Below are 26,916 nucleotides of genomic sequence, written 5' to 3'. Positions count from 1 at the left end.
TAACACTTTATCGCTTTATTGCTTTGTTTTGAAAAGTTGCATTTGGTTCATTTTCATTTATGCCTGGATATTTCTGGTGATTTCTAATATTTTAATTACATCTTTAATTCTTAAACATTGTATACATGATTATTTCATGTTTTGTGTCAATCTATTTCTGAATTTCTTAGAGACTGCAATCTGATATTCATAGTTTCTTTTATTTCTTGCAAAAGACTATTTCTTTGCATGTTTGGTAATCTTTGATTACAACTCATACTTTGTTCATCTTAATCCATGGAAACCTGCTGATCTGAATTGAAAGTGCTTTCATCTAGAGAGTATTTATATTTATTTCTGTTGGCAACCAAAGGGTACTATCAAACTGGGGTAACTTTATACATTTTCTGGGATCTCAGATCTACTCCAGAAGTTTCAGGTGTGATCCTTTACTCCCCTGTTGGATCCTCTAAGTCTCCTGCCTGTAATATTGGTACGGATGGTCCACCCATAATTTCACATGGGATTCCTGCTTGGTTCCCTGTATTTTATCTCACAGGTTTACATTTTTTTCCTTTGGGGGAGATTTCTTTTATTTCAAGTAGATTCATCAAAAAAAATAAACTATATAAAACAATACATAATATTTTAAGCTACTATTTCATTGCAAAAGGACCCTTCAGATTATTTAGTTCCTTTATATTGGTGGATGTGAAAGCTTTAGCAGTGTTTTCCAATTCATTTCCCATTTGCTTTCTCACTCCTGTTTTAGTGTTTGTTTGTTAGTTTGTAAAGGTATGTTCCCTGCGCTTCAAGCCCTCTTTCCTTAACAATGTTCCTGTATAACAACAAAATAATAGATACTGCTTACTGAACAATTAATATGTGCTAGGCAGCTAAATTATTTGTATATATGATTTATTTAACACTCACAGATTCCTATTGTACAGCTGAGGAAACTATTAATTAGAGGTATATGTACTTACAAAGAATCACAATTTATATGTGATTAATCTAGAATAGTGCCTTTTTCAAACTCCAAATACATGTTTATAACCATGGCTTTATATGGTTTCTTCTCTGTAGCGCCTAACTTATCTTGGTCAACGAGAACTGTTCCACTGCTATTTGTGGACACTTGCTTGGACTTGGCTCAGTATGACATATCCACATTGTTCTTTGCCTTAGTAAATAGGCTGCTGTCGATAGGAAATAGTTGTTTCCTATGATCTGTAGAAAGTCAGTTTTCCAAGTTTCCCCTCCCAAAAAATAGCTTCAAGCTTACTTGCCACAGCATCAGCTGCTGAATTAGCACTACCTAGGGAGTCGATAAGGAGCTGAAATTGATTGTTCTAACTGTACTTTTTATATATTGACCACCCTTTTCTCTTTTGCCATTGTCAACTTTGCACTATAGCCAATCTCAGATTTTTCTTGCTCCTAATTCAGCAAAATCAATAGCAGACTTTATAGCCCTTCCCTCCTATAATAACAATAAAGAGTGATTGAATCACAATCCAAACTCTAAAAGGGCAAAAGGAAGGGGAAATTTTGAGCTCCAAGGATGAAAATTAAAAAAGACTTTTAGACAAAAAGTTTTCTTGGGAGTTTCAGATTAGGGAACAGCAGTTCTTGTTTTCCTCCACCAGAATGACCCACCTCTTCAGGGGCAGTGGCACTGCAGGAGCAGATAAGGAATAATACCTGGAAAGAGGCTATTGATTGTTTGAAACTCGATGAGGATAGCGAGCAGGATAATAACCATAAACCCAAGACATACTGAGTGTTTATTGTATTCTGGGGACTCTTCTAGGAACTTTATATTCATTGTCTCATTTAATCTTCATAAACGAGGATTTATGGAGATAACCATTATTGTGCTGATATTATGGAAAGTGAGACTGAATCTTATATTCATTAAGAAACTTTTCCAAAGTCCCCCAGACCTGGGATTAGAACTCAAGATGACTACAGATTTGGAGGATTCTCCTGCTTTCTTGTACTGATATGTTGGAAAGCTCTTCTTCTTTGACAGAAACAGGAAAGTGTGATTTTTGGTGTCTGCAACCATAAAATTTCATTGTCAATCTATATGGTGTTGGGGAAATAATTATATTGAATAGAAACTTCTCGAACATTCATATACTGGCCCATATACTTTTCAAAGACTGAACAATGCTATACTGTTTGTTAGGAGAGACTTTACTTTTTCAGTGTTTGCATTTCACCTGTACTGCATTTGGTGGAACTGCCTTAGTAATTAATCTCAATTTTGAAATAAATAACTCCCTAGCTAGTGAGTGCAATTCAGAACACTTGCCTCTAGAGAGTGACGCCTCATTACGAAGTACTGGCCACTTAATAAAATGTGTGACGGTACCTGGATTAAAAGTACTAAGTTGAAAGAGAAAACTAGATCACAGTTGTGTAACTATGCAGACCTGGCCTTTGATCAGATGGAAAAGTTAAAGAAATAAAAGAATTGTCTGAAATATTTTTCATCAACCGAAAAGGGATTTTTTTTTTTACCTCTCTAATACCCATGAGGCACAAGACCAAAGGCTGGTAGGGAAAAAGAGTGGTACATTTTGATATCATTTTTTTTCCAAGATAAAGAAGAATTATGTAATAGAGACAAGTTATGCAAAATTAGATATTTTTTCTCAATTTAATACCTTTTTGGAAGGAAGTAAAAAATAATTAAATTCACTGGAAGTAAAATGCTATCTGGTAATTCATAATGGCAACTGAAAAGAAAGATTATTTTGATACTTGGCAGTTTTTAAGAGGAGTGATACCTACCATAAGCTATAATCCCAATGACACCAAAGGTGAAGATCCAGAAGAGGAATCCAGCTGTGAACCTCAGGAGTACCACAAACATCCAGCTTAGGAACATGGCAATAGTCAGGCCACTGGAGGAAAAAACACACAACAAACACAAGGGTCCAGTGTGCTAAACATAACATAATGAAAACAGCACAACACTTTTTTCTATTCAAAATAATTCTTGGTTATTTAATCTGTCTATGGAAATGTTTATAACGTTAATAACTACAAATAATTCTTTCTGCCAAGACTTTCATATGAAAGAGCAGGACCATCAAGGACTTTACATAGGTGTCCTTTTCATGCACCTTGGTAAACTGAAGTCTGGTATCAGTCACTGTTCCAAGAAAAGCACATTTCCTATCTATCACAGCCCTATTTTTTCCACTTCATATTTACCCACCAACTGATAAACTATAAAACATATTCATGAGGAATTTATGCTGTTCTATCTATCTGGTGACTGATGAAAACCTCATGCACTACAATTGTCTAGCAGTAAAGGAAAAATCTTAGGGCAGAAAAACATGCAAAATAACTTCCACACACAGTCCCTAAATCCATGATTTTGTAGTCATTATCATCCTGACCTAATTATCAGTAACAGTTTGTGATGTCTAACATCACCAGACACTTATTTCAGGGGCCCAGGGATCTGTGGGCTATAATTTGGTGCCATGATAAGGCTGCCCTGTCACCTGGGCCATGTGACTTTACCCAGTAATCAGCAGCATAACTGTTTCCCCTCTGCTTTATTTCTTCCTGAAATTTGATTAAACTAACAGAGGTAGTTTTCCACCCATATATCCAGGTTAAAGTCATACTGGATTCTGGTAGGTACTTTCATCAAAGAGAACTCACTAAGAATGGAAATTTGTCAGATGCTTCTATTAAAAGTTGACACTGCTGCTGCTATCTGCAAGTTTCCAAACAGCAACAGACAGAGCCTGGCACATTTATTGCGTTCATTGTCCATTAAGTGTTATCTTTAAAAAGAAAATATTATTAACACTGTCACTGGATAGATGACAGCGCATATCAAAGTAACTTCTAAGCTCATAGTCTTGCAGAACCTGTGCTTTTCACTTCAGAAGCCATTCCCATTTAAAAATAACTACTTTAATGCCAAAATAGTCAATATGGTTGAAGAAATATTCTATTGCATAGTCTAAAGGGAATATTCAAAAAGATCAGAGGGGGGAAAAATGAAATATAGCTATTTACTACTCTGTGTTTTAAATCCCTGCATAAAATAACTGAATAAACTAATGCTAGCATGTCAGTCTTTGGCTTTATATGTACGAAGTAGATGAGAGTAGAAGAGCTGAAAATAAAAGGAGGTGTTTATGTTCTAGTGGTTTGAGTGGTCCCTGGGTAGAGAGTATTTCATTGTGTGCGCTGGGAGTGAGGTAGGCAGGAGAGTCTATCATCATTTACACCTCTTCCAGGTAAGAGTGGGAAAGCCGAACCAAAGAACAGAAATATCTAGTGATATTTGGGTCTGACAATAGGGGTACCCAGTTTCCTGTCAAGTGTAGACTAGAGTCTCTGTGCTGGAGGTATATCCTGAAACACATACTGAAAATAATGACTTAAATTATTTAAGACAAAGCATCAATATGAGTAAAATCTCATAAAACTACATAGTTTTACAACTCTAAAAATTACTCACTAGTATTTTACATACAATGCAATTTTGATTTTATTATGAAACTTATAGTTGAATATATTTGTCCCCCTTAGTGTTTTAAACTCTTCCTTGAACCCACATTTTCTATGCATCTTTTTGGTCCAAGAACCATACAAGGAGTTAGGAAAATAAAGATGTTAGACATAGCTACCATGATAGAGTTCATAGTTTATCAGATGGAAAGAGGCAGGTAAATAAAATACACGACAGTAGTTGCTATATAAAAGATAGGTATCGGAGGTCCCATTGTGGCTCAACGGAAACAAATCTGACTAGCATCCATGAGGATACAGGTTTGATCCCTGGCCTTGCTCATTGGGTTAAAGATCCCATGTTGCTGTGAGCTGTGGCGTAGGTCGCAGATGCCACTTAGATCTGGCATTGCTATGGTGTTAGGCCAGCAGCTTCAGCTCCAATTCAACCCCTAGCCTGGGAACCTCCATATGCCACAGGTGCAGCCTTAAAAATACTAACTAACTAACTAAAAGATAGGTATGTGTTTATGCGTAGGTATGTACACATGGTGTGCATGCACACACAAAATGAATATGAGGAACACAGAGTGGCAAGTAGTTTATTATGTCAGGGGAGTCAAGAAAGACATCATACGGGACACAAAAGCAGATTTTAAATAATGAGATGGGGTTCACACAAAGTAGGATATGTTAGGGAAGAGAACAGAGCATGCAAAAACACGGGGGTTTGACAATCTAGGGATGGGCATGCTAGTTGATATGTTTAGAAGATAGATTTGGAGTTCCCATCATGGCTCAGCAGTGATGAACCTAACTAGTATTCACGAGGACAAGGGTTTGATCCCTGCCCCTGATCAGTGGGTTAAAGATCCGGCATTGCTGTGAGCTGTGGTGTAGGTCACAGACAAGGCTCAGATCCTGCATTGCTGTGGCTGTGGTGTAGGCTGGCAGGTACAGCTCTGATTGACCCCTTAGCCTGGGAATTTCCATATGCTGTGGGTGTGGCCCTATAAAGACACACACAAAAAAAAGAATATAGGATTAATCAAGAAATATGGAGAGAGATGAATCTGGGAAACTAAGTTGAGCCAGGTTGCAAAGGGCCTTGAAAGTATCCAAAGATATTTTCACTTTATTCTTCGATCACTAAGGAACCATAGATGCTTTTAATGTACTTAAGGTATAAGAAGGTGACACAAGAGCCAGATAGAAGTGACAGCCTCAGATATATCAAACTCATGTACCTACTCCAGTAGTGTGACTACATTTTCCTTTACCTTTTAGGGATTCAAATCCTCTATCTAAAAAATTTAAATCTTTTTTTCCCTTCATAGATCTTTTCCAGCTTCTCATAAGTACAGTGACTTTGATGATGATGATAACAAACATGATGTGGAAAAGACACGTTAAAAATAAGAATGAGCCTTTGGAGGTCCAGGGAAGGACAAATGAGAACCAGAGAAATAATACCATATCCACTGTAATATGTGATGAAAAGCAAATATACTGCAAGTGAGGTCCCACATGACTTGAAATCTGTATTAATAAGAGTACTTAAGAGTACTTTCTCTAGTGATTTAATAAATAAAATTAAAATTTACATTCTTATAAGTTTCTGCTAACACTGGGCAGATTTCCAAATATCTTTGTTTCATTTCACTCTGTCTGAAAAAGAAAGTGGCAGGAACTAAGATCTGAGTCAACCTTTTATTCACTAACTTGAATGGGGAATTTGAAGAAAGAAATTGCACAAAGATAAAATCAGAATGGGGCTGAAGAAGAAACACCTATGTTTTCACTTACATGAGAATCCAATACCAAGTTGTTGCATAGTCTTCAAACACTTTCATTCCAATTGCCCTTGCATCAAGGGCTTTATTGATACCACTGAATTGAAAGAAGGGAAAAGAATCAATTATTTTATGACTATCACTAAACAGAAATGTTCTTGTTATGATCAAAGAGATCTGCAAGCTGCTGTTCTAAGCATATTTTTAGAAACTACTTATCAGTAGTGACTCTTTTCTTAGCCACAACAATACATGAGATGGTAAAAATGAAAAAGTAGCTTTAGCTACACACAGAGGGAACAAGGCTTTCAAGAATGGTAAATAGACCCTTGTCCAATAGAGGCAACATGCCTTCACTGTTGCAGAAACCTCACTATTAAGACATGAATTTAAATAAGATCAGCATTTAACTTACAAAATCCACAGAGCCAAGAATAAATAGCATATTAATGCCCCTTCCTAATGCTCTGACAGCTCTGTAGCAGGAAGGCACAATGGGGGGCACATACAGAAAAGTGCCCAAATCATTAGCATCAAGTTTGATGAATCATCAAAGTGAATGCACTTCTGTGACTCCAACATCATCAATCCTTTCCCCTGTGTGCCCCTCCAACACCTCCCTTTCCCCCTCAAGTAACCATGCTCCTGACTTTTTGTAATAATCATTTCCCAGTTTTTTTAGCTTTACCACTTATATTGGCATCCTGGGGTAATTTAATTTAGTTATCTAACTTTAAACTTTTTTATCAATGGAGTTGTACTATTACTTTATGATTTTTTTTTCACATAGCTTCATAATTGTGAAATTCACCCATGTTGCTATTATATTCTAAATGCACAGAAACTGCACTATTCTACTTGGACTGCTAAAATCTTTTGAGAAAGAACAATACATTTTTAGAATATCTTTTTTTTTCATTTTCAATTTAACAACTGAGTTATGCAGTGATACTCTTGTGTTTATGTTTGTGCACAGGTGTGTGTCTGCCTGCCTGCAGGGAATTATATTTCCCATTAACATGGGACACCACAAGGCATACAGCCAAGGGAATCAGAAAATTTACTTCACTCTAGTTAGTACATATAAGTTCAACACAGTGCTGAAACAGCAGCTCCATGGTTGCTTTACCTTTCTTAAGGCCCCATTCCTTTTTAAACATCTGGCAGTTTTATTATTTCAGTCATTTGTTTAAAATGGTGCTTTAAAAAAAGCATGGGTTTTCTAATTATGCTCATTCAAAAGTAAATTATATTAGTCTTTCAGTATGTTTCCTGACATTTCATTTCAATACCTGTTGAAAATGAAAGGTTTAACCATTTTGCAAAGCATAATTGTTCTTTCAAATTCATTCTGGTTTCTCCTTTAGTTGGTTTTCTTAATGAACACATGCAAGTTCCCCAATCCACAGTGATATAGATATTTCATAAAAATACATAATTCTTCCTCTATAATCATTAACCTAATCGAAGCTTTAATTTGGGTACAATAATGGGATGCATCAAAAGTGAGAATGGGAATGTAAACAACATACTTTGCAGCTGCCCTGAGTTCTACAGCATTTCTTCTCCTTCCACTTCCGTCTTCAAACTCTGTCTTATTTCCTACTGTTAAAGTGCCATTTTTAGTAGAGAAGTCAGGGAAACATCTTCGGAGAACTGTAAAAATAAATTAAAAGTATGGTAATTACTTTTCTTCCTTAAGGGTGTCCTCCTTTTCTGAAGATTTGTGTTACTGATAATCAAGTTCTTGACAATGTATAAATTGCTCAATATAGACAATTGCTGATTACTTGATAATCAGATTTTCTGATGGTTCTAAGACTGACATGTAAAGCAAATATGATCACAATCTGAAGCTACATTTAAACTTGTTGATTATTTTTTATGTGGTATATTCATCAGGAAGCCACAAGTAGGACACATAGCAGGTTTTATAAGAATAATACTGAAAACCTATCTCTCATGGTCAACACATTTTAATAAAAAAGGCTATATTTACTTGAAGGGATGGATGAGTTAAAAATTCTGGGAGTTCCCGTTGTGCTTCAGTGGTTAACGAATCCAACTAGGAAGCATGAGGTTGCGGGTTCGATTCCTGACCTTGCTCAGTGGGTTAAGGATCTGGTGTTGCTGTAAGCTGCAGTGTAGGTTGCAGACTCCACTTGGATCTGGCGTTGCTGTGGCTCTGGCGTAGGCCAGTGGCTATAGCTCTGATTTGACCCCTAGCCTGGGAACCTCCATATGCTGTAGGAGCAGCCCAGAAAAGGCAAAAAGACCAAAAAAAAAAAAAAGGAGTTCCTCTTGTGACTCAGTGGAAACGAATCTGACTAGCATCCATGAGGATGTGAATTTGATCCGTGGCCTTGCTCAGTGGATTAGGTATCTAGTGTTGCCATGAGCTATGGTGTAGGTCATAGACGTGGCTCAGATCTGGCATTTCTGTGACTGTGGCGTAGGCCAGCAGCTGCAGTTCCAATTTGACCTCTAATCTGGGAAATTCCATATGCCATGAGTGCAGCCCTAAAAGGACAAAAAAAAAAAAAAAAAAAAAAAAAATTCTTAGATGCTCTTTGAGTGAAACCTTGAAAACCAGAGATTAGTGAATAATTCCTTGGGAAATAAGAACAAGCTCTACAAACTTTAAGCTTCTAAGACAACTGAATTTTCATTTGCAAAGTCTTAATAATTTCTCCCCTTCCAGCTTTTTCTTTTACAAGTTTTTTAAAAGGGGCTATAAATAGAAATTCTAAAGCTATCAAAAATTTTCCACACTTTGTAGACTAGCATAATTTCCAAGAAGAGTTAATTTACCATTCAGTTTTCTATGTGCTTAGTTTTAATTAAATAGAATCCTTGCTTCTATACAAATCTGTACTACTAAAAATGTTTCAAAACCCTAATTTGTAAATGAAGAGGAAAGAAAAATCAGAAATGGGTCACTTAAATCTTTCTCTTACAGGAAGTATCACAGACTTGCCTGAGTTCGTATGGAACTTAAACCTAAAAATATTAAAGAGTTGATATTGTGAAAGGAAATAAGTCTTCATAAAGCTTTTCCTGACTTTCCTGGCTTCAAATGATCTTGTCTACCCACCTCAATCTTCTGTAGAATTTATAATACGGATGATTGCTTCAGTATCCTCTTTCTCCTGCTCTGCCCTGGCAAACTGGACATGGTCATCTCTGCTAAATTCCTCTCTTCCCTCTTAATCTCAATTCTGCCCCCCCGCTTCCCCAATGGAAATTGTCCTCTCAGTGATCCCAATGACCTAATTGTCAAAATCTCCAAATATTTTTTAGTCTTCATCCTGCTGAAACCCATCACCTAGAACAATTCTTGTCCATAGTGGAACTCAGTAAATATTTTCTGGTGAATGAGTTAACTTCTCTGAGACTTTGACATGGGAGACAAGCCTGGCCTTTTGAGACTCTCTTCCCTTAGTTTACAGGCCCAGGGTCTCTCCTGCCCACCCCCCACCTGCTTTTCCATACACTTTCTCTTTCCACTCCATCAATTGACTGTTCCCACCTACAGGATCCCCTAAACTTGTTCTACATATTATTTCTGGGCAATAACTCATCTCATCTGTTAGCTATTAATTTCTAAGTATTAATTAAGCAATTTCTTACTATATATTTGGAAAGTAGAGAACATTTTATGAAAGAAGATACAAAACTATGCATAGTTTTACAACACAGAGTGAACTATATTAACATTCTGGTGCATCTCCTTCCAGTCTTTCTTCTGTAAGAAATTTCTCCCCCCCCCTTTTTGAGATTTAAAAAATTTTTTATCATGGTTGATTTACAATGTCCCTTCAATTTAATTTCCACTGTCAGCAAAGCGACCCAGCTACTCATACATGCTCATTTTTTTTTTTTTCATTTTCCATAAGGTTCTTACCCAAGAGACTAGATAGTATTCCCTGTGCTGTGCAGCAGGACCCCATCACCCATCCATTCTAAATGAAACAGTCTGCATCTACCAACTCCAAGCTCCCTATTAGCCTCTCTCTCTTCCCCCTCCCACCCCCGGCAAACAGAAGTCTGCCCTCCATGTCCATGGTCTGTTTCTGTTTTGAGAAAGTTCATTTGTGCCATAATTTAGACTAATGTATTATGGTTTTTGTCCTTCTCTTTATGACTTACTTCACTTAGTATGACAATCTCTAGCTCCATTCATGTTGCTGCAAATGGCATTATTTCGTTCTTTTTATGGCTGAAGAGTATTCCATTCTCTCTATATATACCACATCTTCTTAATCCATTCATCTGTCAATGGACATTTAGGTTGTTTCCATGTCTTGGCTATTGTGAATAGTGCTGCAGTGAACATAGGGGTCCATGTATCTTTTTCAGTGAAAGTTTGGTCTGGATATGTGCCCAGGTGTGGGATTGCTGGATCATATGGTAGTTCTATATTTAGTTTTCTGAGGTACCTCCATACTGTTTTCCATAATGGTTGTACCAATTTACATTCCTACCAACAGTGAAGGAGGGTTCTCTTTTTTTCACATCCTCTCCGGCATTTGTTGCCTATTGAACTGTTAATGATGGCCACTCTAACTGGTGTGAGGAGGTGTTTCACTTAGTTTTGATTTGCATTTCTCTAATAACTAGTGATAATGAGCATTTTTTCATGTGACTACTGGCAAGCTGTATGTGTTTGATAAAATGTCTATTTAGGTCTTCTGCCCATTTTTTTGATTGGGTTGTTTGTATATTTTGAAGATTAAACCTCTGTCTGTTGAATCATTTGCAAAGGTTTTTTTCCTACTCTGTGGGTTGCCTTTTTATTTTTTTAATGATTTCCTTTGCTGTGCAGAAGCTTTTGAGTTTGATTAGGTTCCATTGGCTTATTTTTGTCTCTATTGTCACTATTCTAGGAGGTAGATCAAACAAGATGTTGATGTGATTTATGTCAAAGAGCATTCCGCCTATGTTTTCCTTTAGGAATTTTATAGTATCTGGACTTACATTTAGGTCTTTAATCAATTTTGAGTTTAGAGAGAGTTTTAACTATACAGTATATGAGATGTTGTCCTTTGTTTCTTTCTTTGAATATTACTTATTTCGTTTGATAAAATCTTTTTCTTGGCTGTGCCTGCAGCATGCAGAAGTCCCCAGGACAGGGGAACCCAAGCCACAGCAGTGACAACACCAAATCCTTAACTACTAGGCCACCAGGAAACTCCTATATAATTCTTAATGAGTGAATTTAATTAACTGCATACTAATGTTCCAAGTACTACATTTAATCCCCTACTGGGATGATACAAGTTGATTTCAATGTTTACCTCAATGTTTCCTTCACTAGACTGTGAAGAACTGTGTCTTATTCATTTTTTGGTATCCCAAATGAACATTTTATACTGTGCTATTTAAACTGTACCTGTAAAAGCAAGGACTATATCATACTTTTATACCTATTTTATTTTCAGTGACTGTGATTCATTTTTACTTTCTTTGCATAAAAATTTGTTGGCTCCAGACACTTGTTGCCCAGAGCTCCTGGTACAATGCAGTTGCTGGTCAGACCTACATCTTTGCTGCAGTTTCTAATATCCAGAGAAGAGTGATAGGAGCAAGTTGAGACAATATGTATGGTGGTAGCTACTTCAGTGTACCTGACTTTCTACTCAAACTGATGACTACCTTTCATTTAAAAAAAAATATGTACTCATTGTGGGAAAAATAGAGAAATAAAATAAAAGAAGAAAGAAGTGAGAAAATGGCTATAATTTTCTCACCTCCAAAACAATCTCTTAAAATTTTGATGTATTTCTTTCCAATATTTTTCTTTGAATAGTTTTTAAAAATTTAATTTATACATGCTTGTCAATATTAATAATGCATATAGTGTTTTTCATCTTATTTAACATTATAACATATATACAATACCTATTATATGTTATAATTCTAAAATATTTCATTTAACGAATACATCATTATTTAAGCATTCTATTGCTCTTGGCTATTAGAGTGTTTCCTTTTAATTTTCTTTTTGTCTGGCTTTTTTGAATTACATTGTGATGAACATCTTTATGTAAAGTTTTATCTTCACTGTTAGGATTATATTCTTAAGAAAGGAAAATGAATGATTATTTCATTGTCTTCTAAACAGAGTGAAATAAAGATTGTAAATGTTAAAGAAATAAAATGTTGACTCATTCAGGAGACATATAAATATTCCAAATTTCAAATTATAAAGACAAGTATATGTCTCATCCTCACTCCCCAGACAATTTTTCAATAAACTTTTTGGTGGAATTCAGGGTTAGGTCTGTTAGAGTGTGTCTGTGTGTGTGCGTGTGTGTGTTTATGGAGCACCAAACAATCAATCTGACTGGGCTTTTAAAAATCAATTTCCAATCTTTTTGTGTGTGTGTTTATGCAGCCAGTCCTAAAACCTCATCAAGCTCCAAGGGAACATCCACAGCTGGAGTCAGAAGAATGGGCTTTAGGAGTTCCTGTCATGGCTCAGTGGTTAATGAATCCGACTAGGAACCATGAGGTTGCGGGTTCAATTCCTGGTCTAGCTCAGTGGGTTAAAGATCCGGCATTGCCGTGAACTGTAGTGTAGGTCGCAGACGCAGCTCAGATCCTGTGTTGCTGTGGCTCTGGAGTAGGCTGGCAGCAACAGCTCCGATTAGACCCCTAGCCTGGGAACCTCCATATGCCACGGGAAGCGGCCCTAGAAAAGGCAAAAAGACAAAAAAAAAAAAAAAAAAAAGAAGAACAGGTTTTATAGCTTTGGTTTTCTTCCTAATTAATTCTGGGACCTTGAGCTAGTCATAGGATCATTCTTGGCCTCAGTTTTGGCAACTGTGAAATAAAGGAACTGAATCAAATAACTTCTTGGTAGAGTTGGTGTTTCTAAGATAAAATAATAACCACTTACAAGGTTTGCTTGGAAAAATCGCGGTTGGACAATCATTATCCAGTAAAACTTGTGTGAGAGTCTAAAATTAAAGGAAGAGTATGTTAACATTTCAAAGACTGTGTGATGACAACTCTTACTCTTAATATAAAAATTTGGTCCTTTAAAAACTCAACTCCCTAATAATCTCATTATTGCAAATTATTCCCCTAATGAGAGTAATTATGTTTATCACACACATACGCTTGTTTGACACTTTTAAATATCCAATCTATAATTGAACTGAATCAATAATAATAAAGCCAGACCTGCTGAAACCAAGGCACATCTTTGACGATGGCTGTCTTTGTCTTAGTTATATCCTCAGTCTCTAATATTTTAATTTTTTTCTGGAAAAATGGCATCTTCTTTAACTTAGAAGCCATTAATACTAAGTGACATAATGAGGCTTTAGATTCCTTTATATGTTAAAGCTAAGTAGCATTTTGGAATTTTTTTAAATGAGTAATTACCAAATCAGGTTGGGGAGTAAAATTCTCGTTACTAAATAGCCATGGAGATTTATTACCACCTTAACGGTGTCTGCAAATGACATTTAGCTCACAGATCTTGACAGCAAAAAGATCCATCCAAGTGGAAAGCTTGGAATCCAGAATAGTTGACACTAACTTACCAGACCTAACAGTCTTGTATTAATACCCCAAGTCTGCAAAACGATAGGCTATAAATCATGTGTATATTTGTACATACATGTGCATCCGTGTTTTAATGAAATGGTACTGTTAGTGATCATTGCCTAGAAGTTTTCCAATTACAATGCTCAGGTTACACTAGAGATTGAAACAAGGTAAATCCTCTAGTTTTAAGCTTAAACACATATACCTTCGCAGGTTTAACAAAAGCAGACTTGCAGAACTGGCTGTAGTAAGTCAAATAGCTGTTGTCTTTTCTGTACATATATTGTATTTCCATGTAGGTTAAAAATTTTTCTGGGCACTTGGAGACACAGATCTGTGAAATAAAGAAACATGGTGGTGGGGACTGAATTGAGTAAAAAAAACCAATAAATTATCTATAAGGTTAGACTTCTAAATTATCCACCAAAATAAAAGAACAAAGCACCACTTTCAATCTAAGAAACTTAAAACAATTTCCTAAACTTACTGTAAAAAATAAAATTTCATGTACTAGTTATCAGCCTCTACTTGTCCTTTGATGCTAATGTCATGTTGAAACAATAAGATGCTGTGCAATGGCAAACTTATTTTTACCTTCTGATTTGAGATAAGTATAGATCTACATGCAGCAATAATAGATTCCACATACCTTTCACGCAGTTTTGACCAATGGTAATAACTGGCATAACTACGGTACAATACCTCAACCAGGAAATTGATATTGTTACAATCCAGGAAACTTACTCAGTTTTCATCAGTTTTACACATGTTCATTTGTGTGTGTGTTTGTGTGTGTGCATGCAGTTCTATGCCATTTTATCACTTGTAGATTTTTGTGACATCTTCCACAGGACAGTGGTGAGCTTTAATGAAATATTTTTCATGATTTTCTGATTTAGTAGATAAGAGTATAATGCCAGATTAATTTAGCCTGTATAGTTTATACATTTTCAGGGTTAGAATCTTGCTTTCTTAGAGATGAATAAAATGGCAATTTAAAATGCTCTAGACAGGAGTTCCCGTTGTAGCTCAGCAGAAACTAATCTGACTGGCATCCATGAGGACAGGCAGGTTTGATCCCTGGCCTTGCTCAGTGGGTTAAGGATCTGGTGATTCTGCAAGCTGTGGTGTAGGTTGCAGACATGGCTCAGATCTGGAGTTGCTGTGGCTGTGCCGTAGGCTGGCAGCTGCAGCTCCAATTTGACCCCTAGCCTGGGAAACTCCATATGCCACAGGTGGGGCCCTAAAATGAGATAAAATAAAATGCTCTAAATGTTGATAAATTATGCCACTAATAACTATCAGTGCCAGTAAATTCTAAAGCATAATTGGGGTTTTTATTACCATAGGAAACTAACAAAAATCAGGGCTATTTGTGGCAATCAGTCGTTATTACTGTCTTTTAGCAACACCGGTCAAATGTGGGCAGAGAGGTCAATTATTTTATATTAATGAACTTTGGGTTCAGGTCATATTAACACCAAGCCAGATTGCTGTGCTAATCCACAGAGCCACCATGGAGTGACAACAATCCAATTAGTAACTCTCCAGAGAAAGCAGAATCAGGGAAGATGTACTCTATTGGTTTTGCTTTTGCTTGTAATAAAAAAAAAAAAAAAATGAATCAAGCCATAGAGTTGCAGTCAATCCCTGAACATTCTTTCTTCCACCTGCAGTCCCTCCTGATGAAAACCCTCTCAGCTCTGATGTGCACCATCTCCCAAATCATTACTTTGGTCATGATTCTCACTGACCAGCTCTTCTCCCTTGGCAGTTAGGTATAAACATGGCTGTTGAGCTAACATCTCCTACTCACCTTTTGGATGACGTTTCTGCTGCACATGAGGACATTTGGTGCCGACCCCACAGCTAGAGTAGTTGGTGGATAACTAAATGTATATCTCAAATCCCACAGTTAATATTGTTCTGTAGTAGCAGCAGTCCAATTTCTTTTAGAATTTTCAACAAGGTAAACTACCCATATTCATATTCATACACACACAGATGCGTTTTCTCTCTCAGTCTCTCCTATACACACATACAAACACACACACAGTCACATTCACACATGCAACTCTGAAGGAAATATTGAAAGTTTCACAGGTATCTTTCTAGGAAAACTGAAGTCTTGAGGGACATTCACAGCATCCAACATGCTCACATTTTTTTAGAAGGTTAAGGTCATTAACAATGCAAATGTCAAAAGTTCACTCTGACTGGAGCTAAGCTGCCAAAAAACCATTAACACATTAGAACTTCCTCACAGACATGTACACTTTAGCAATGTACTTACACATCTCTGAAAGATAACTGAAGTAGGCCCCCTGTTGGATACATTTAAATGGATTTATACAAGGAAATACTAAAAGTATCAATGCCTTTACAACCTTTAAATGATGGTAGGGACTACTGAGTTGAGGCCATGATAATTTCTGTATTTACAAATTCACATACATATAATGTATACTACACATGCAAAAGCCATGTGAATGCAATATATGAGAAAGTAATTAAAATGGTAAAAATGATTTGTTAAAGAGAATTGCATCAAATTTCATTCCAGACACAAATGAGCTGTTAAAAAACAATAGAGCAACTGCTCTTTACTTTCTCTCTATCAGACCAATTTGTTCACTTAAAATAGGGTGCTGATGAGTAGCAATCAACATAAAATTAGCCAAAAATGAAGATCACTTTGAGGTTGGAGATCCAATTGATCATGATCTCTCCTTCAAAGACCTATGACACATGTCTGGACCATGCTGCAGTTAAGGGAAAACATAATGCATGAAAATATGGTTTGTATCAGAGATACACTGTTGCCTGGCAGGCTAAAAGCAAGTCTGCATTTATTGACTCAGTTCTGATTCTTTGTATAACCACAAAAGGGCACTTTGAATATAGTTCTTCATCATTATTTTGACATCTTCCATTCATATAGGGTTAAACTAATATAAATTAGGATTTGGTGAGTGGAGGAGAGAGTTACATTTAAGGTTAAAACACTACATTTACAATGAAGAAATGATGATCTATTAAATCATTTATGAACTATAGCCAAAAGCAAGGATTTTTTTTGTTTGTTTCTTTAGGGAAATGATGGATTTGTAGAATATAATGGAAAAACTCTTAGACTGGGAATAGGAAGATATTCATTCATTCAACATATACGTATTGATCACCTATTCTGAGCCTGTTCTAGGCACTGTGGACACCATAGTAAACAAAATAGATAAAAAATCCCTACTTTCAAGCAGTTTACCTTTTAGCAGGGGGAGACAGATAACACCAAATAAGTAAAATTGTTTGTTCTGAGATGGTAATGGGTGCTGCGGAGAAAAGACTAGGAAAAAGGCTAGAGGATGAAAGGTACCAGGGTAGGATTCTACTTTGAAGTAAGCAGTCAAGGGAGGTTTCTCTAAAAAGGTAACGTTTGAGGGAGACTTTAAAGAAGACTAGTGATCAAGCCATAGTTGTCTGGAGAAAGAGTACTCTTGGCAGGACGAACAGCAGTCTAGGGCTATGAAGCAGGCACTTTCCTGGATCCTTTGAAGACAACAGATGGTCAGCATGACCTGAGTGTGGTGCGGAGGGACAGCAGTAGCATATGTGGCCAGAGTCAGGCCCCAGTGATGGGTCTTACAGGCCATTGTCAGTACTTTGGCTTTTAATTCAAGTAACTTGGGAAGCTACTGGAGGGGAGAGGGCTTGAGCAAAGGAGGGACATAATGTGACTTGTATTTACCAGGGTCACACTGGCTGCTGGCTGAAAAAGAGACTCTAAGGGGCAAGAACAGAGGCAGAAAGACCGGGGGTCATCAAACTAATTTAGATGGTTCCTTGAAAAAAGAAGGAGAAGGATATCTGGAATGGAGACTGGAGGAATTATCTCATAGCTCAAAAATGAGCATGAGAGAAAAAGAGGGATCAAGGATGATTTCACGGTTTTTAGAGACAGCCTTATCTGAAACAAAGAAGGCTGTTGAGGTTGGGGATAAAGTCAGAGATTAAGAATTGAGTTTGGGGGAGTTCCTGTCATGGCGCAGTGGTTAATGAATCCAACTAGGAACCATGAGGTTGCCAGTTCAATCCCTGCCCTTGCTCAGCGGGTTAATGATCCGGCGTTGCCGTGAGCTGTGGTGTAGGTCGCAGACGCGGCTTGGATCCCGCGTTGCTGTGGCTCTGGTGTAGGCCAGTGGCTACAGCTCTGATGAGACCCCTAGCCTGGAAACCTCCATATGTAAGGAGCGGCCCAAGAAATGGCAAAAAGACGAAAAGAAAAAAAAAAAAAAAGAATTGTTTGGATATGTTAAATTTGAGAAGTCAACTAAGTATCCATGTAGAGACATGGCATATATATTGGACACAAACATCTGGAGTTCCAGGAGCAGACTTATCTGGGTATATAAATTAGGAAGGGCAGCCTGGAAAACCGTGTTAAAACCACAAGACTAGGTGAGATCATCAAAGGAGTAAACACAGATGCTGAAGAGGACTAAGCTTGGTGGAGGAGGGAACGCCAGTGTTTAGAAGTTGTTGGAGAAACCAGCAAAGAAGACTGATAGGGAGTAGCCACAGAGTCAGAAGGAAACATAGAATGTCGTGCCCTGGAAGCCAAGCAAGGAGAGTGTTTAAGGAAGAGGGATTGATTAAACAATGCTGTGAGATCAAGTAACTGTAGTACTGAGACCTGACCATTGGTTTAAATATATAGAGATCAACAGTATCACTTAGAGAAAATGGAGTAGGAGCAAAAGCCTGAATGAAAATGAGAAGAGAAGATTTAGACACACTGAATATAGACTGTTCTTTTAAGGGTTTTGCAAAAAAAAAAAAAAAAAAAGAGGCACAGAGATATGAAGCAGTAAGAAGAAGGACTGTGGGATCATGGAGAGCACTTTTTCAGATGGATGAAATAACAGCATCTTTGTCTACTGATGGGGATAATTTAGTAAAAAAAAAAAAAAGAGGTAATAAGAGAGAAAATATTTGGAGTTGTGTGTGGGAGTATACTAGACAGGATCAGATCTAATGCATGAGAAGATTGGCTGGCCTTAGGCACTGAGGCAGTTCCTCCACCATAAGAGGAGGGCAGGCAGAATAAACATACAAACTCAGTTGATAGGTAGGCAAGTGGAGATCAGTGTGGGAGATTTTAAAAGTTGGGCTTCTGAATGCCGGTACTTTCTCAGTGAAATAGGAAGCTAAGGCAGAGGCTGACATGGAGATTGTGAAGGACTTAGAGGTGTGGGTGAGAAGAAAAGCTGTGAAATTGTTTTCTAGCAGAGTAGCCAGTGAATGGACAAGGGGGCTTTAATGTGATTGTAGGGCAGCATTAAGGGCCTCCTTGAGGTTTTTGGTCCTTAATTTATGGACTGTTATTTGTGTTTTCTGCAAGAACGGACAGCTGCCTGAACCAGCAGGAGTAGGCAGAAAGCTGCACTTAGGTATGAATGAGGTTTTGCCAGGGAAGAACAGCTAAATGAGAAGGAGTGATTTTAAAGAGGAACCATGGAATCTAAGTCAGGTAAAGAAGGAGATGAAAATAAGAGGGGACCGAGGGACACTTTGAAGGGCTTAGGACCAGTAGTGACCTGTAGGTCCCAGTGAGAAAGAAGAATCGTGTTAGAGGGATTGAGATGATTAGAGAGCAGAATGTTTGAAATTAAGACTACAAAGGGTGGGGAGTTCCCATCAGGGCTCAGTAGTTAACAAACCTGACTAGTATCCATGAGGACACAGGTTTGATTCCTGGCCTCAATCAGTGGGTTAAGGATCTAGCATTGCCATGAGCTGTGGTGTAGGTCAAAGTCGTGGCTCGGATCTTGCATTGCTGTGGCTGTGGAAAAGTCCTGCAGCTATATCTCTGATTCTACCCCTAGCCTGGGAACCTCCCTATGCCGTGAATGCGGCCCAAGGAAAGATGAAAGACCAAAAAAAAAAAAAAAAAAAAAATTACAAATGGTGGTAATTATTAGTACTGATAAAATCCTGTATTAGAGGTGGTCACAGAACTAAGATGCCAATATCCCAAGCTGGCTTTAGTCTCAGTAGGAAATAAGATATCAAAAGTCTTTGAAAGAGATGAGGAAGAAAGCAAGCGGATTTTGGTTCGAAGTAAGACATTCGGCTCTGGCTTACTGGACCATGGAAACAAAAAGAAGCATATAAGTCAGAATCTTACTAAGTTTTTGATACACTTGTATTGCCTAAGAATTCATGACCTAACCTGAAAAGGTCTTTGACTGTTATAATAATCTTTGAAGTGCTAAACCTGAACAATGGAAGAGGATTTAAAGCTCGAGGCTCCCAAGAGTGCATATTTCACTGCTCAGCAGTGGTAAGGCCTGAGGCTGACAGACAGGAAACGACCTCCTCTTTGTTCAATCAAACAACCATAGGATGCAATGGATAAGGAAGTTCCTCTCAGAGAACACTACCTAGGTCGAATAAAAGACTGTTCTTGATTGCCATGCACCAAAGACTGCTGTGCATTTATAATTCCTATGGTTTCTATTCTAATTTTCCTAGCCCAGTTCTCTATTGCACATTTAGTGTCAGGACCTGATCCATCATCCATAGATCCTAGAGTATGGGTTAAAGATGGCACTTCATGGGACTCTGGGTTGTTTCCCTTGGGAAGAAGGGTGTTCTGGAAGACAGAAGGATAAGACTATGGAAGACCCAGCTAACGGCTCATTAAAGTTTGTGCCTCTTGTTCTGGTTGTTCATGGTACACAAGAGGCTGCTCAGCCCACAGCCTCATTGCTTTATTCTCTCCTTCTTGCATCTAGGTGTGAACATATAAAACTAATGAGTCTATGGCATAGGAGTAGAAATGTAATGTTTGACCTTAATGATCTAAGACTTTTAAGAGCATGAGTGCTGTGTTCACCCCCTCTGTCTCCTTCTGGCAACTGGTTGCCACAGCTGCTGAGGCTTTAAGGGATGAAAGAGTCATCAGATGAAAGGAGCCTGGAGAGGGTTACCCACTGACCACAAGTACCACCTTACATGACCAAAAATAAACTATTGTATAAAGTCACAGAAAAAATGGGGCTTAAATAGTTACAGTAGTTGGCTTTAATCTTCCTAATACTGATTTTAAGAAAAATATCTCCACTTCTCTGGGCTGAAGTTTATTCATTTATAAATAAACTTTAGGTGGTTGGTCAAGATCATCACTAAGGTTCCTGTGTGATGCTAAATTGATTAACCCCTGCTTTTTTTTTTTTTTGATTGTATGTGAATAAATATGGGCTCATACTTCTGTCTTCCCACTGTCCATAGATTCATCATTAAATACGCACATCCAGAATAAAACAATTTCTAAATTCTTTCATCCAAGCATGTTCAAAATTGCTAATAACACCAGTGAGGTATTTTTCTGTCTTACCTGTGTGGTAGGGCACTGTAGGTTTAACACCACAGAGGGACTGGTACAGCTGAGCAGGTTAAAGTAAAACAAAATGGTCTTGTTCCTAGGAAAACAACATAATATTTTTAATGACCAAGAAATATTTCATGTCATTTCATACCCTATATACTTTCATACAAATATGACCTTTAAAAATCAACTTCATTTTCCCTAGACAGTAGTAATATATTCTCCAACTCCTCTTTAAGCTGCCTAACACTTAAAGCACATTTTTGTTATAATAAAAAGTTGAAATGTTCAAATTGTCCACCAACAGGGGATTGATTAAAAAAAGAATTCCATATCCATAAAGTAGAAGACGAGATTGCCACTTAAAATGACATTGAAAAAATTTTTAACAGCTAAATTTTAGGAAGCAGGTTACTAAAGAGTATTAAAATATGACTTCATTTTTTAGCATTTTGGTTATATTTTTAAATCCCCTTGACTTTTAACATTTATACTGAGATACCAAAAAAAAAATAATAATGTGATGTCTGTAATTTGCTTCCAAATAATCCAAGTGGCTAATAGGTCTAGATGAAAAAAGATTGGTTTTGACTTGTTAATTGTTGAAACCAGTTGATTGGTACCTAGGGGTTCATACAATTCTCTCCATATCTGCTAAATGTTTGAAAATTTCCAAAATAAAAGATTTAAGAAACAATTTTTAAAAATATGATTTATTTTTAATTTTGCAAAAATAGGTATAGCATATTATATGTAGAAACAAATTATATCTGAAGGGTGGGATATTTGGTTAAATAATTTTTGAACTTTTATTGATTTCCTAAAATATGTACTACTTTGGTAATCTGAAAAAAGATAAATAAATTGAGTGATATTTTCTCTGTTCAAAATTATGGTCAGGGGCATAATGATGGGACATGCTGATATTCAGTATCACTAGCATTGAGTGGATTATTATTCTGCCATATGGTAAGCCATGGTTCTCTTTAATTTTATGTATTTATTTTTCCTTTTTAGGGCCATGCCTGCCCATAGCACTAGGAAGCTCCAAGGCTAGGGGTTGAATCGGAGCTACAGCTGTCAGCCTACACTATAGCCATAACAACACAGGATCTGAGACACATCTTTGACCTATATCACAGCTCATAGCCATGTCAGATCCCTGACCCACTGAGTGAGGCCAGGGATTGAACCCACATTCTCATGGACTCTAGTTGGATTTGTTTCCACTGTGCCACAAAGGGAATTCCCATGGTTATCTTTTTTTTTTTTTTTTTGGCTGTACTCGCAGCATATGGACGTTCCCAGGCTAGGGGTCGAGTTGGAGCTGAAACTGCTGGCCTACACCACAGCCACAGCAACACTGGATCTGCGCCATGTCTGTGACCTACACCACAGCTCACAGCAATGCTGTATCCTTAACCCACTGAGCAAGGCCAGGGATTGAACCGCACCCTCGTGGATGCCAGCTGGGTTCACTAACCACTGAGCCAGGATGGGAACTCCCCCATGGTTATCTTTTAAATCTCAATATCCTCACTAGTAAAATGAGAATAATACCAGCCCTACTTGCTTAATAAAGCTGTTGGGAAGACATAAGATAACATGTAGTAGATGCAAGACAAGAGGCTTTTTAACTTTAGGATTCATTAGTAAAACTTGCAGTGTTTGTTGAAAATTGTGATTCTGGATACTTTCTCAAACTTTACAAGCCCAAACCTCAGGATATAGGGCCTGGGAATTCACATTTTTTCTCCATGCTACTCAGTAGATTCAGATACAGGTGGCCTACAAACCATATCTTGAGAGAATACAGCTCTGAACATTCAAGAAGAATGTTCCCAGAAACTTAAGTCCCCAGTTAATTCACATGACTGCATACATAGCATGAAATGTATAATAGGCTGTTGAGTAATACTTTTCCTACTGACTCAGAATCACCAAGCAGGATCCAAATCTCTAAACAAGGAAAGCTCTCCACAGAAAATGTGGGCTTGATCTTTGCATTCCTCTACCCCCTTCCTGCCTCTTCCAACATTAGCCAAAAGTGGGGGAAGGGAGGTGGACTGGAGGTGGTGGAGTTGGCAAGATACAACCATCACAGTTAAGAGGATTTTCCGCCCCCCTCCTCCTTGAAAGTGTGGTTTACCTCCTCCCACTGAACTGAGGAATTGGAAGAGATGAGATTCAAATTTTTTAAAATTTTTATTAGAGCATAGTTGATTTATAATGTGTCAATTTTTGCTGTACAGCAAAGTGACCAAGTCATAATCCATATGTACATTCTTTTTCTTATACCATCTTCCATCATGGTCTATCTCAAGAGATTGCATACATTTCTCTGTGCTATATACTAGGGAGCTCAGTTTTTCCAGGGACGCCTATGCTCAGTATGGGGTAGGGACATTGTGTTGGCCATTACATTTCACCATAGCATGAACTGGTGGGAAGCTGGCTGTCCAGCATGGGCTTTTATAATGGTGTAATATGAAGAGTTGTAGACTGGGGTACCAAATCCCACAAAAGCCCTTGCTATCTTCAGAAAGTTCATTCAACAGAAGAGGCATCTATTTTTGCCTGTTTTTTGGTGTTTTTTTTTCCCCCCCTGGATCCTGGAATTCTAAGTGTAGGGATATGGGAGGAGCACGCAGGTGCTATTTGCATTGTAGATATGTATATAAACCTTCAGTTAATCTTGCTTTTGGCCATGGTCACCACTCATAGAGTCCAGGGAGTGTTATGATTTCTAACAGGCATCTCATTTCCCACCTTTTTTGTAGTTTTTCTGTGCATTCATCACCCAACACTCTGTCATATGCTCTCCATCTTCTAGAAGTTGTTGAATTTTCTTGTGCAACTGTGAGCAGATACTATCTTGCACATCCTTGGCTGGTATAGTGAAGTTTATTTCTTGTTTGTACTTTTATTTCCATGAGTCTCACGAAAGGAGAGAGAGATGGGCTTAAGTGCATCATACATCTTGAATTAGTTTGCAGTTGCTTCTGTTTTTTTGTTTCATGGTGGAAATACAACTCAAGTTAAATAATGAGTTACTTTCTTAATCGCTTCCACAGAATTGTTCAGCTGCAACCATTACCATCTACTTTGTAGCTAAGGAATGTAAGGTCCACTGATGTTTAATGATATCAGACAGACTGTGATAGAATGACTAGAGATTTGTGCTGAAAAACTAAGGCAGATTCTAAGCTATTGAAAGCTATTGAAAAAACTTAATTCTGAAACTGATCTCATTCATATCTGGTAAGTGCTTAGAATGGGCCAAGTACTAGGCTAAGTGTTGTCAAGTTAGATGAATATAAAGATGAATAAGGTACAAACCTTACCCTTGAGGATAGCATAATCTGGTGAATAACTTGAGTTTATGTAGCATTTTGCAGTTTATAAATCAATTTTACCTATGGGGGACTCTTGACACTTACTGATTTACCATTCACAGCTTTAACTACTCTTAAGGGACTCCAATGATCATGACATGCAATAATTTATTAATATTTATTATTTATGTACAAATTTGAATCACATGCAGCATTAGACTGTGTGGATGATATGGTTGGTTGAGTAGTGAAAGAGCCAAGCCCACTTTCGTGGAATCATTAAGTACCCTTGTGTATACTGTACATGAATTTATAGCTTGATTCCTGAGCCAGCCAGACTCAATAGGATGACAAACATGAAATCAGTTTATTTATGGGAGGAGGAGAGAGATTAGGAAAACAGATAATTTAATGAAGTAAATCTTCATTTTTCATAGCAGGCTATCAGTGGAGTCTATCTAAAATTAATAAAGCACAAAATGAAAGAATAAGCATATGATTTAAAGTTATACAAAAAACTGCCAGAGGAACTAAGACCAGTGTTATGGACTGAATGTTTGTATTCCCCCCAAAGGTCATATGTTAAAATCCTAACCCCGAATGCAGTGGTTTTAGGAGGTGGGGTCTTTAGAGGTGCTTAGGTCAGGAGGGTGCAGACCTCATGAATAAGTGCCCTTATAGGAGGTCCCATCGTAGCTCAGTGGTTAACAAATCTGACTAGGAACCATTAGGTTGTGGGTTCGATCCCTGGCCTCGCTCAGTGGGTTAAGGATCCGGTTTTTCTGTGAGCTGTGGTGTAGGTCACAGACATGGCTCGGATCCCACATTGCTGTGGCTGTGGTGTATGCTGGCAATTACACTCCGATTAGACCCCTAGCCTGGGAACCTCCATATGCCGCAGGTTCAGCCCTAGAAAAGACAAAAAAAAAAAAAAAAAAAAAAGTTCTCTTATAAGAGAGACCCCAGAGCTTACCCATCCCTTTCTTTGCGGATGCAGAGTAAAGATGGCAACCAGGGAATTGGCCCTCACCAAGAATTTGACCATGCTGGCACCCTGATCTTAAACTTCCAGTCCCCAGAACTGTGAGAAATAAATTCTTGTTGTCCACAAGCTACCCAGTCTGTGGTATTCTGTTAAAGCAGCCTGAACCAACTAAGACAACCAGAAAGAGAAGAGATTATCTTTGTGGAATGAAATTGTAAGTATGGAGTCCTAAGGTGGGAGACCATTGCCTTTATTGTGTTTATCATAAACCCTTCATTATTGTCTGGTGTATTTTCGCAGGCATATTATTATTTTGATATATATTTTAAAAATTAAACCAAGCAGTAAATCTAGGATTGTAGTATGTTCAATCAAATAGATTTGTGAGACTTGCCATTTCACAAGAGTTTCATCAGTGAATTGAAGTTATTATTGCTTCATTTAGATGCCAAAATGATGTAAAACTTGAATGGAGGAGCTTTGAGCTCTTAATCTTTCCTGTTTCCCTATCTGAAGCTCATACTCAGAGGAGAGGTATTTCAGTTTCTCTAATTTGGCAATTGGGCTGCATCAGACAAAACCTTTATAAGCTGAAGTATATGTAGTAGCCAGAAGGTGGCATCAAAATCAATCGAGTTCTTGCTCTTCAGTAGAAACCCCAAAGAAAATGTTTATATTCAAGTATCATGAATAACTTCCCTGCAACTCAAAAGGCAGAGAAAGTTACACACATCAACAAAGAACTCCATTTTCCTTCGAGGTTTTTTTTTTTTAAAATCTGTTTTGACATTTTATAAAGCCCCCAGTGTTTCCCCTGTTATCCTTTTGGTTAAGCATAGATAAAAAAAGCACAGAATTACCAAATTTACCCCAAACACTATCACACACTCTCTAAGCATAGAATTTAAGCTCAATTATAAGGAATGTTCTTGAGAGTTGAAAATCAAAGGGTTGTTGTAAATACATCATGATACTAATAAACACAAATGCAAATTTACAGTCCAACAAGTATATCCCGGACTAAATTGTTTGGATTGTTTGGAGTGTCTAAATTGCTTACACATTCTAATATAGATGTATTTCATTTCACAATTAAAATACACACACATTTTTAAAAAAATTGAATGATGCTTTGTACCATTTTAAGTTCAAGATTTTAAGTAGACTAAACATGGAACATGGAAAACAAATTTCACTGCAGCATTATCAATATGCAGCCAAAAGAGCTCAGAACTTGGGGGTCAGAACATGCTACTTTTGCCATTTAATAGTCAGATGACTCTGAATGAGTACTTTAACCTTTCTAATTTTTCCCTAATTTCTAAATGAGAATTATAATCATGATACCCACTTAGCAGTGCTGTCAGGAGGCTCTGATAAGAATTTAAA

General features: G+C 37.4%; 1 protein-coding gene across 11 annotated transcripts in view; it reads right to left on the bottom strand.

Moving 5' to 3' along the window:
• SLC44A5 (solute carrier family 44 member 5) overlaps positions 1-26,916 on the bottom strand; it is a 409,049-nt gene that overhangs the window by 38,433 nt on the left and 343,700 nt on the right. For 10 of the 11 annotated variants that reach the window (XM_013996232.3, XM_021096464.2, XM_013996239.3 and 7 more), the window contains 6 exons: positions 21,217-21,301; positions 14,026-14,154; positions 13,165-13,225; positions 7,796-7,919; positions 6,277-6,360; positions 2,782-2,894 (listed from right to left, as the gene is read on the bottom strand). In XM_013996232.3, the coding sequence (XP_013851686.2) occupies positions 2,782-2,894; positions 6,277-6,360; positions 7,796-7,919; positions 13,165-13,225; positions 14,026-14,154; positions 21,217-21,301 (596 nt within the window). Of the gene's footprint in view, positions 1-2,781; positions 2,895-6,276; positions 6,361-7,795; positions 7,920-13,164; positions 13,226-14,025; positions 14,155-21,216; positions 22,595-25,428; positions 25,483-26,916 lie in introns of those variants that run through there. The other variant, XM_084964681.1, reaches the window with a different exon arrangement.

This window comes from Sus scrofa, chromosome 6 (assembly GCF_054392235.1).
Source record: "Sus scrofa isolate SSC_HxYL_T2T_F1_AM1 chromosome 6, Sscrofa_HxYL_maternal_Yorkshire_Landrace_v2.0, whole genome shotgun sequence".
Lineage (NCBI taxonomy): Eukaryota > Metazoa > Chordata > Mammalia > Artiodactyla > Suidae > Sus > Sus scrofa.
This window is presented reverse-complemented; position numbering and strand designations above follow the sequence as displayed.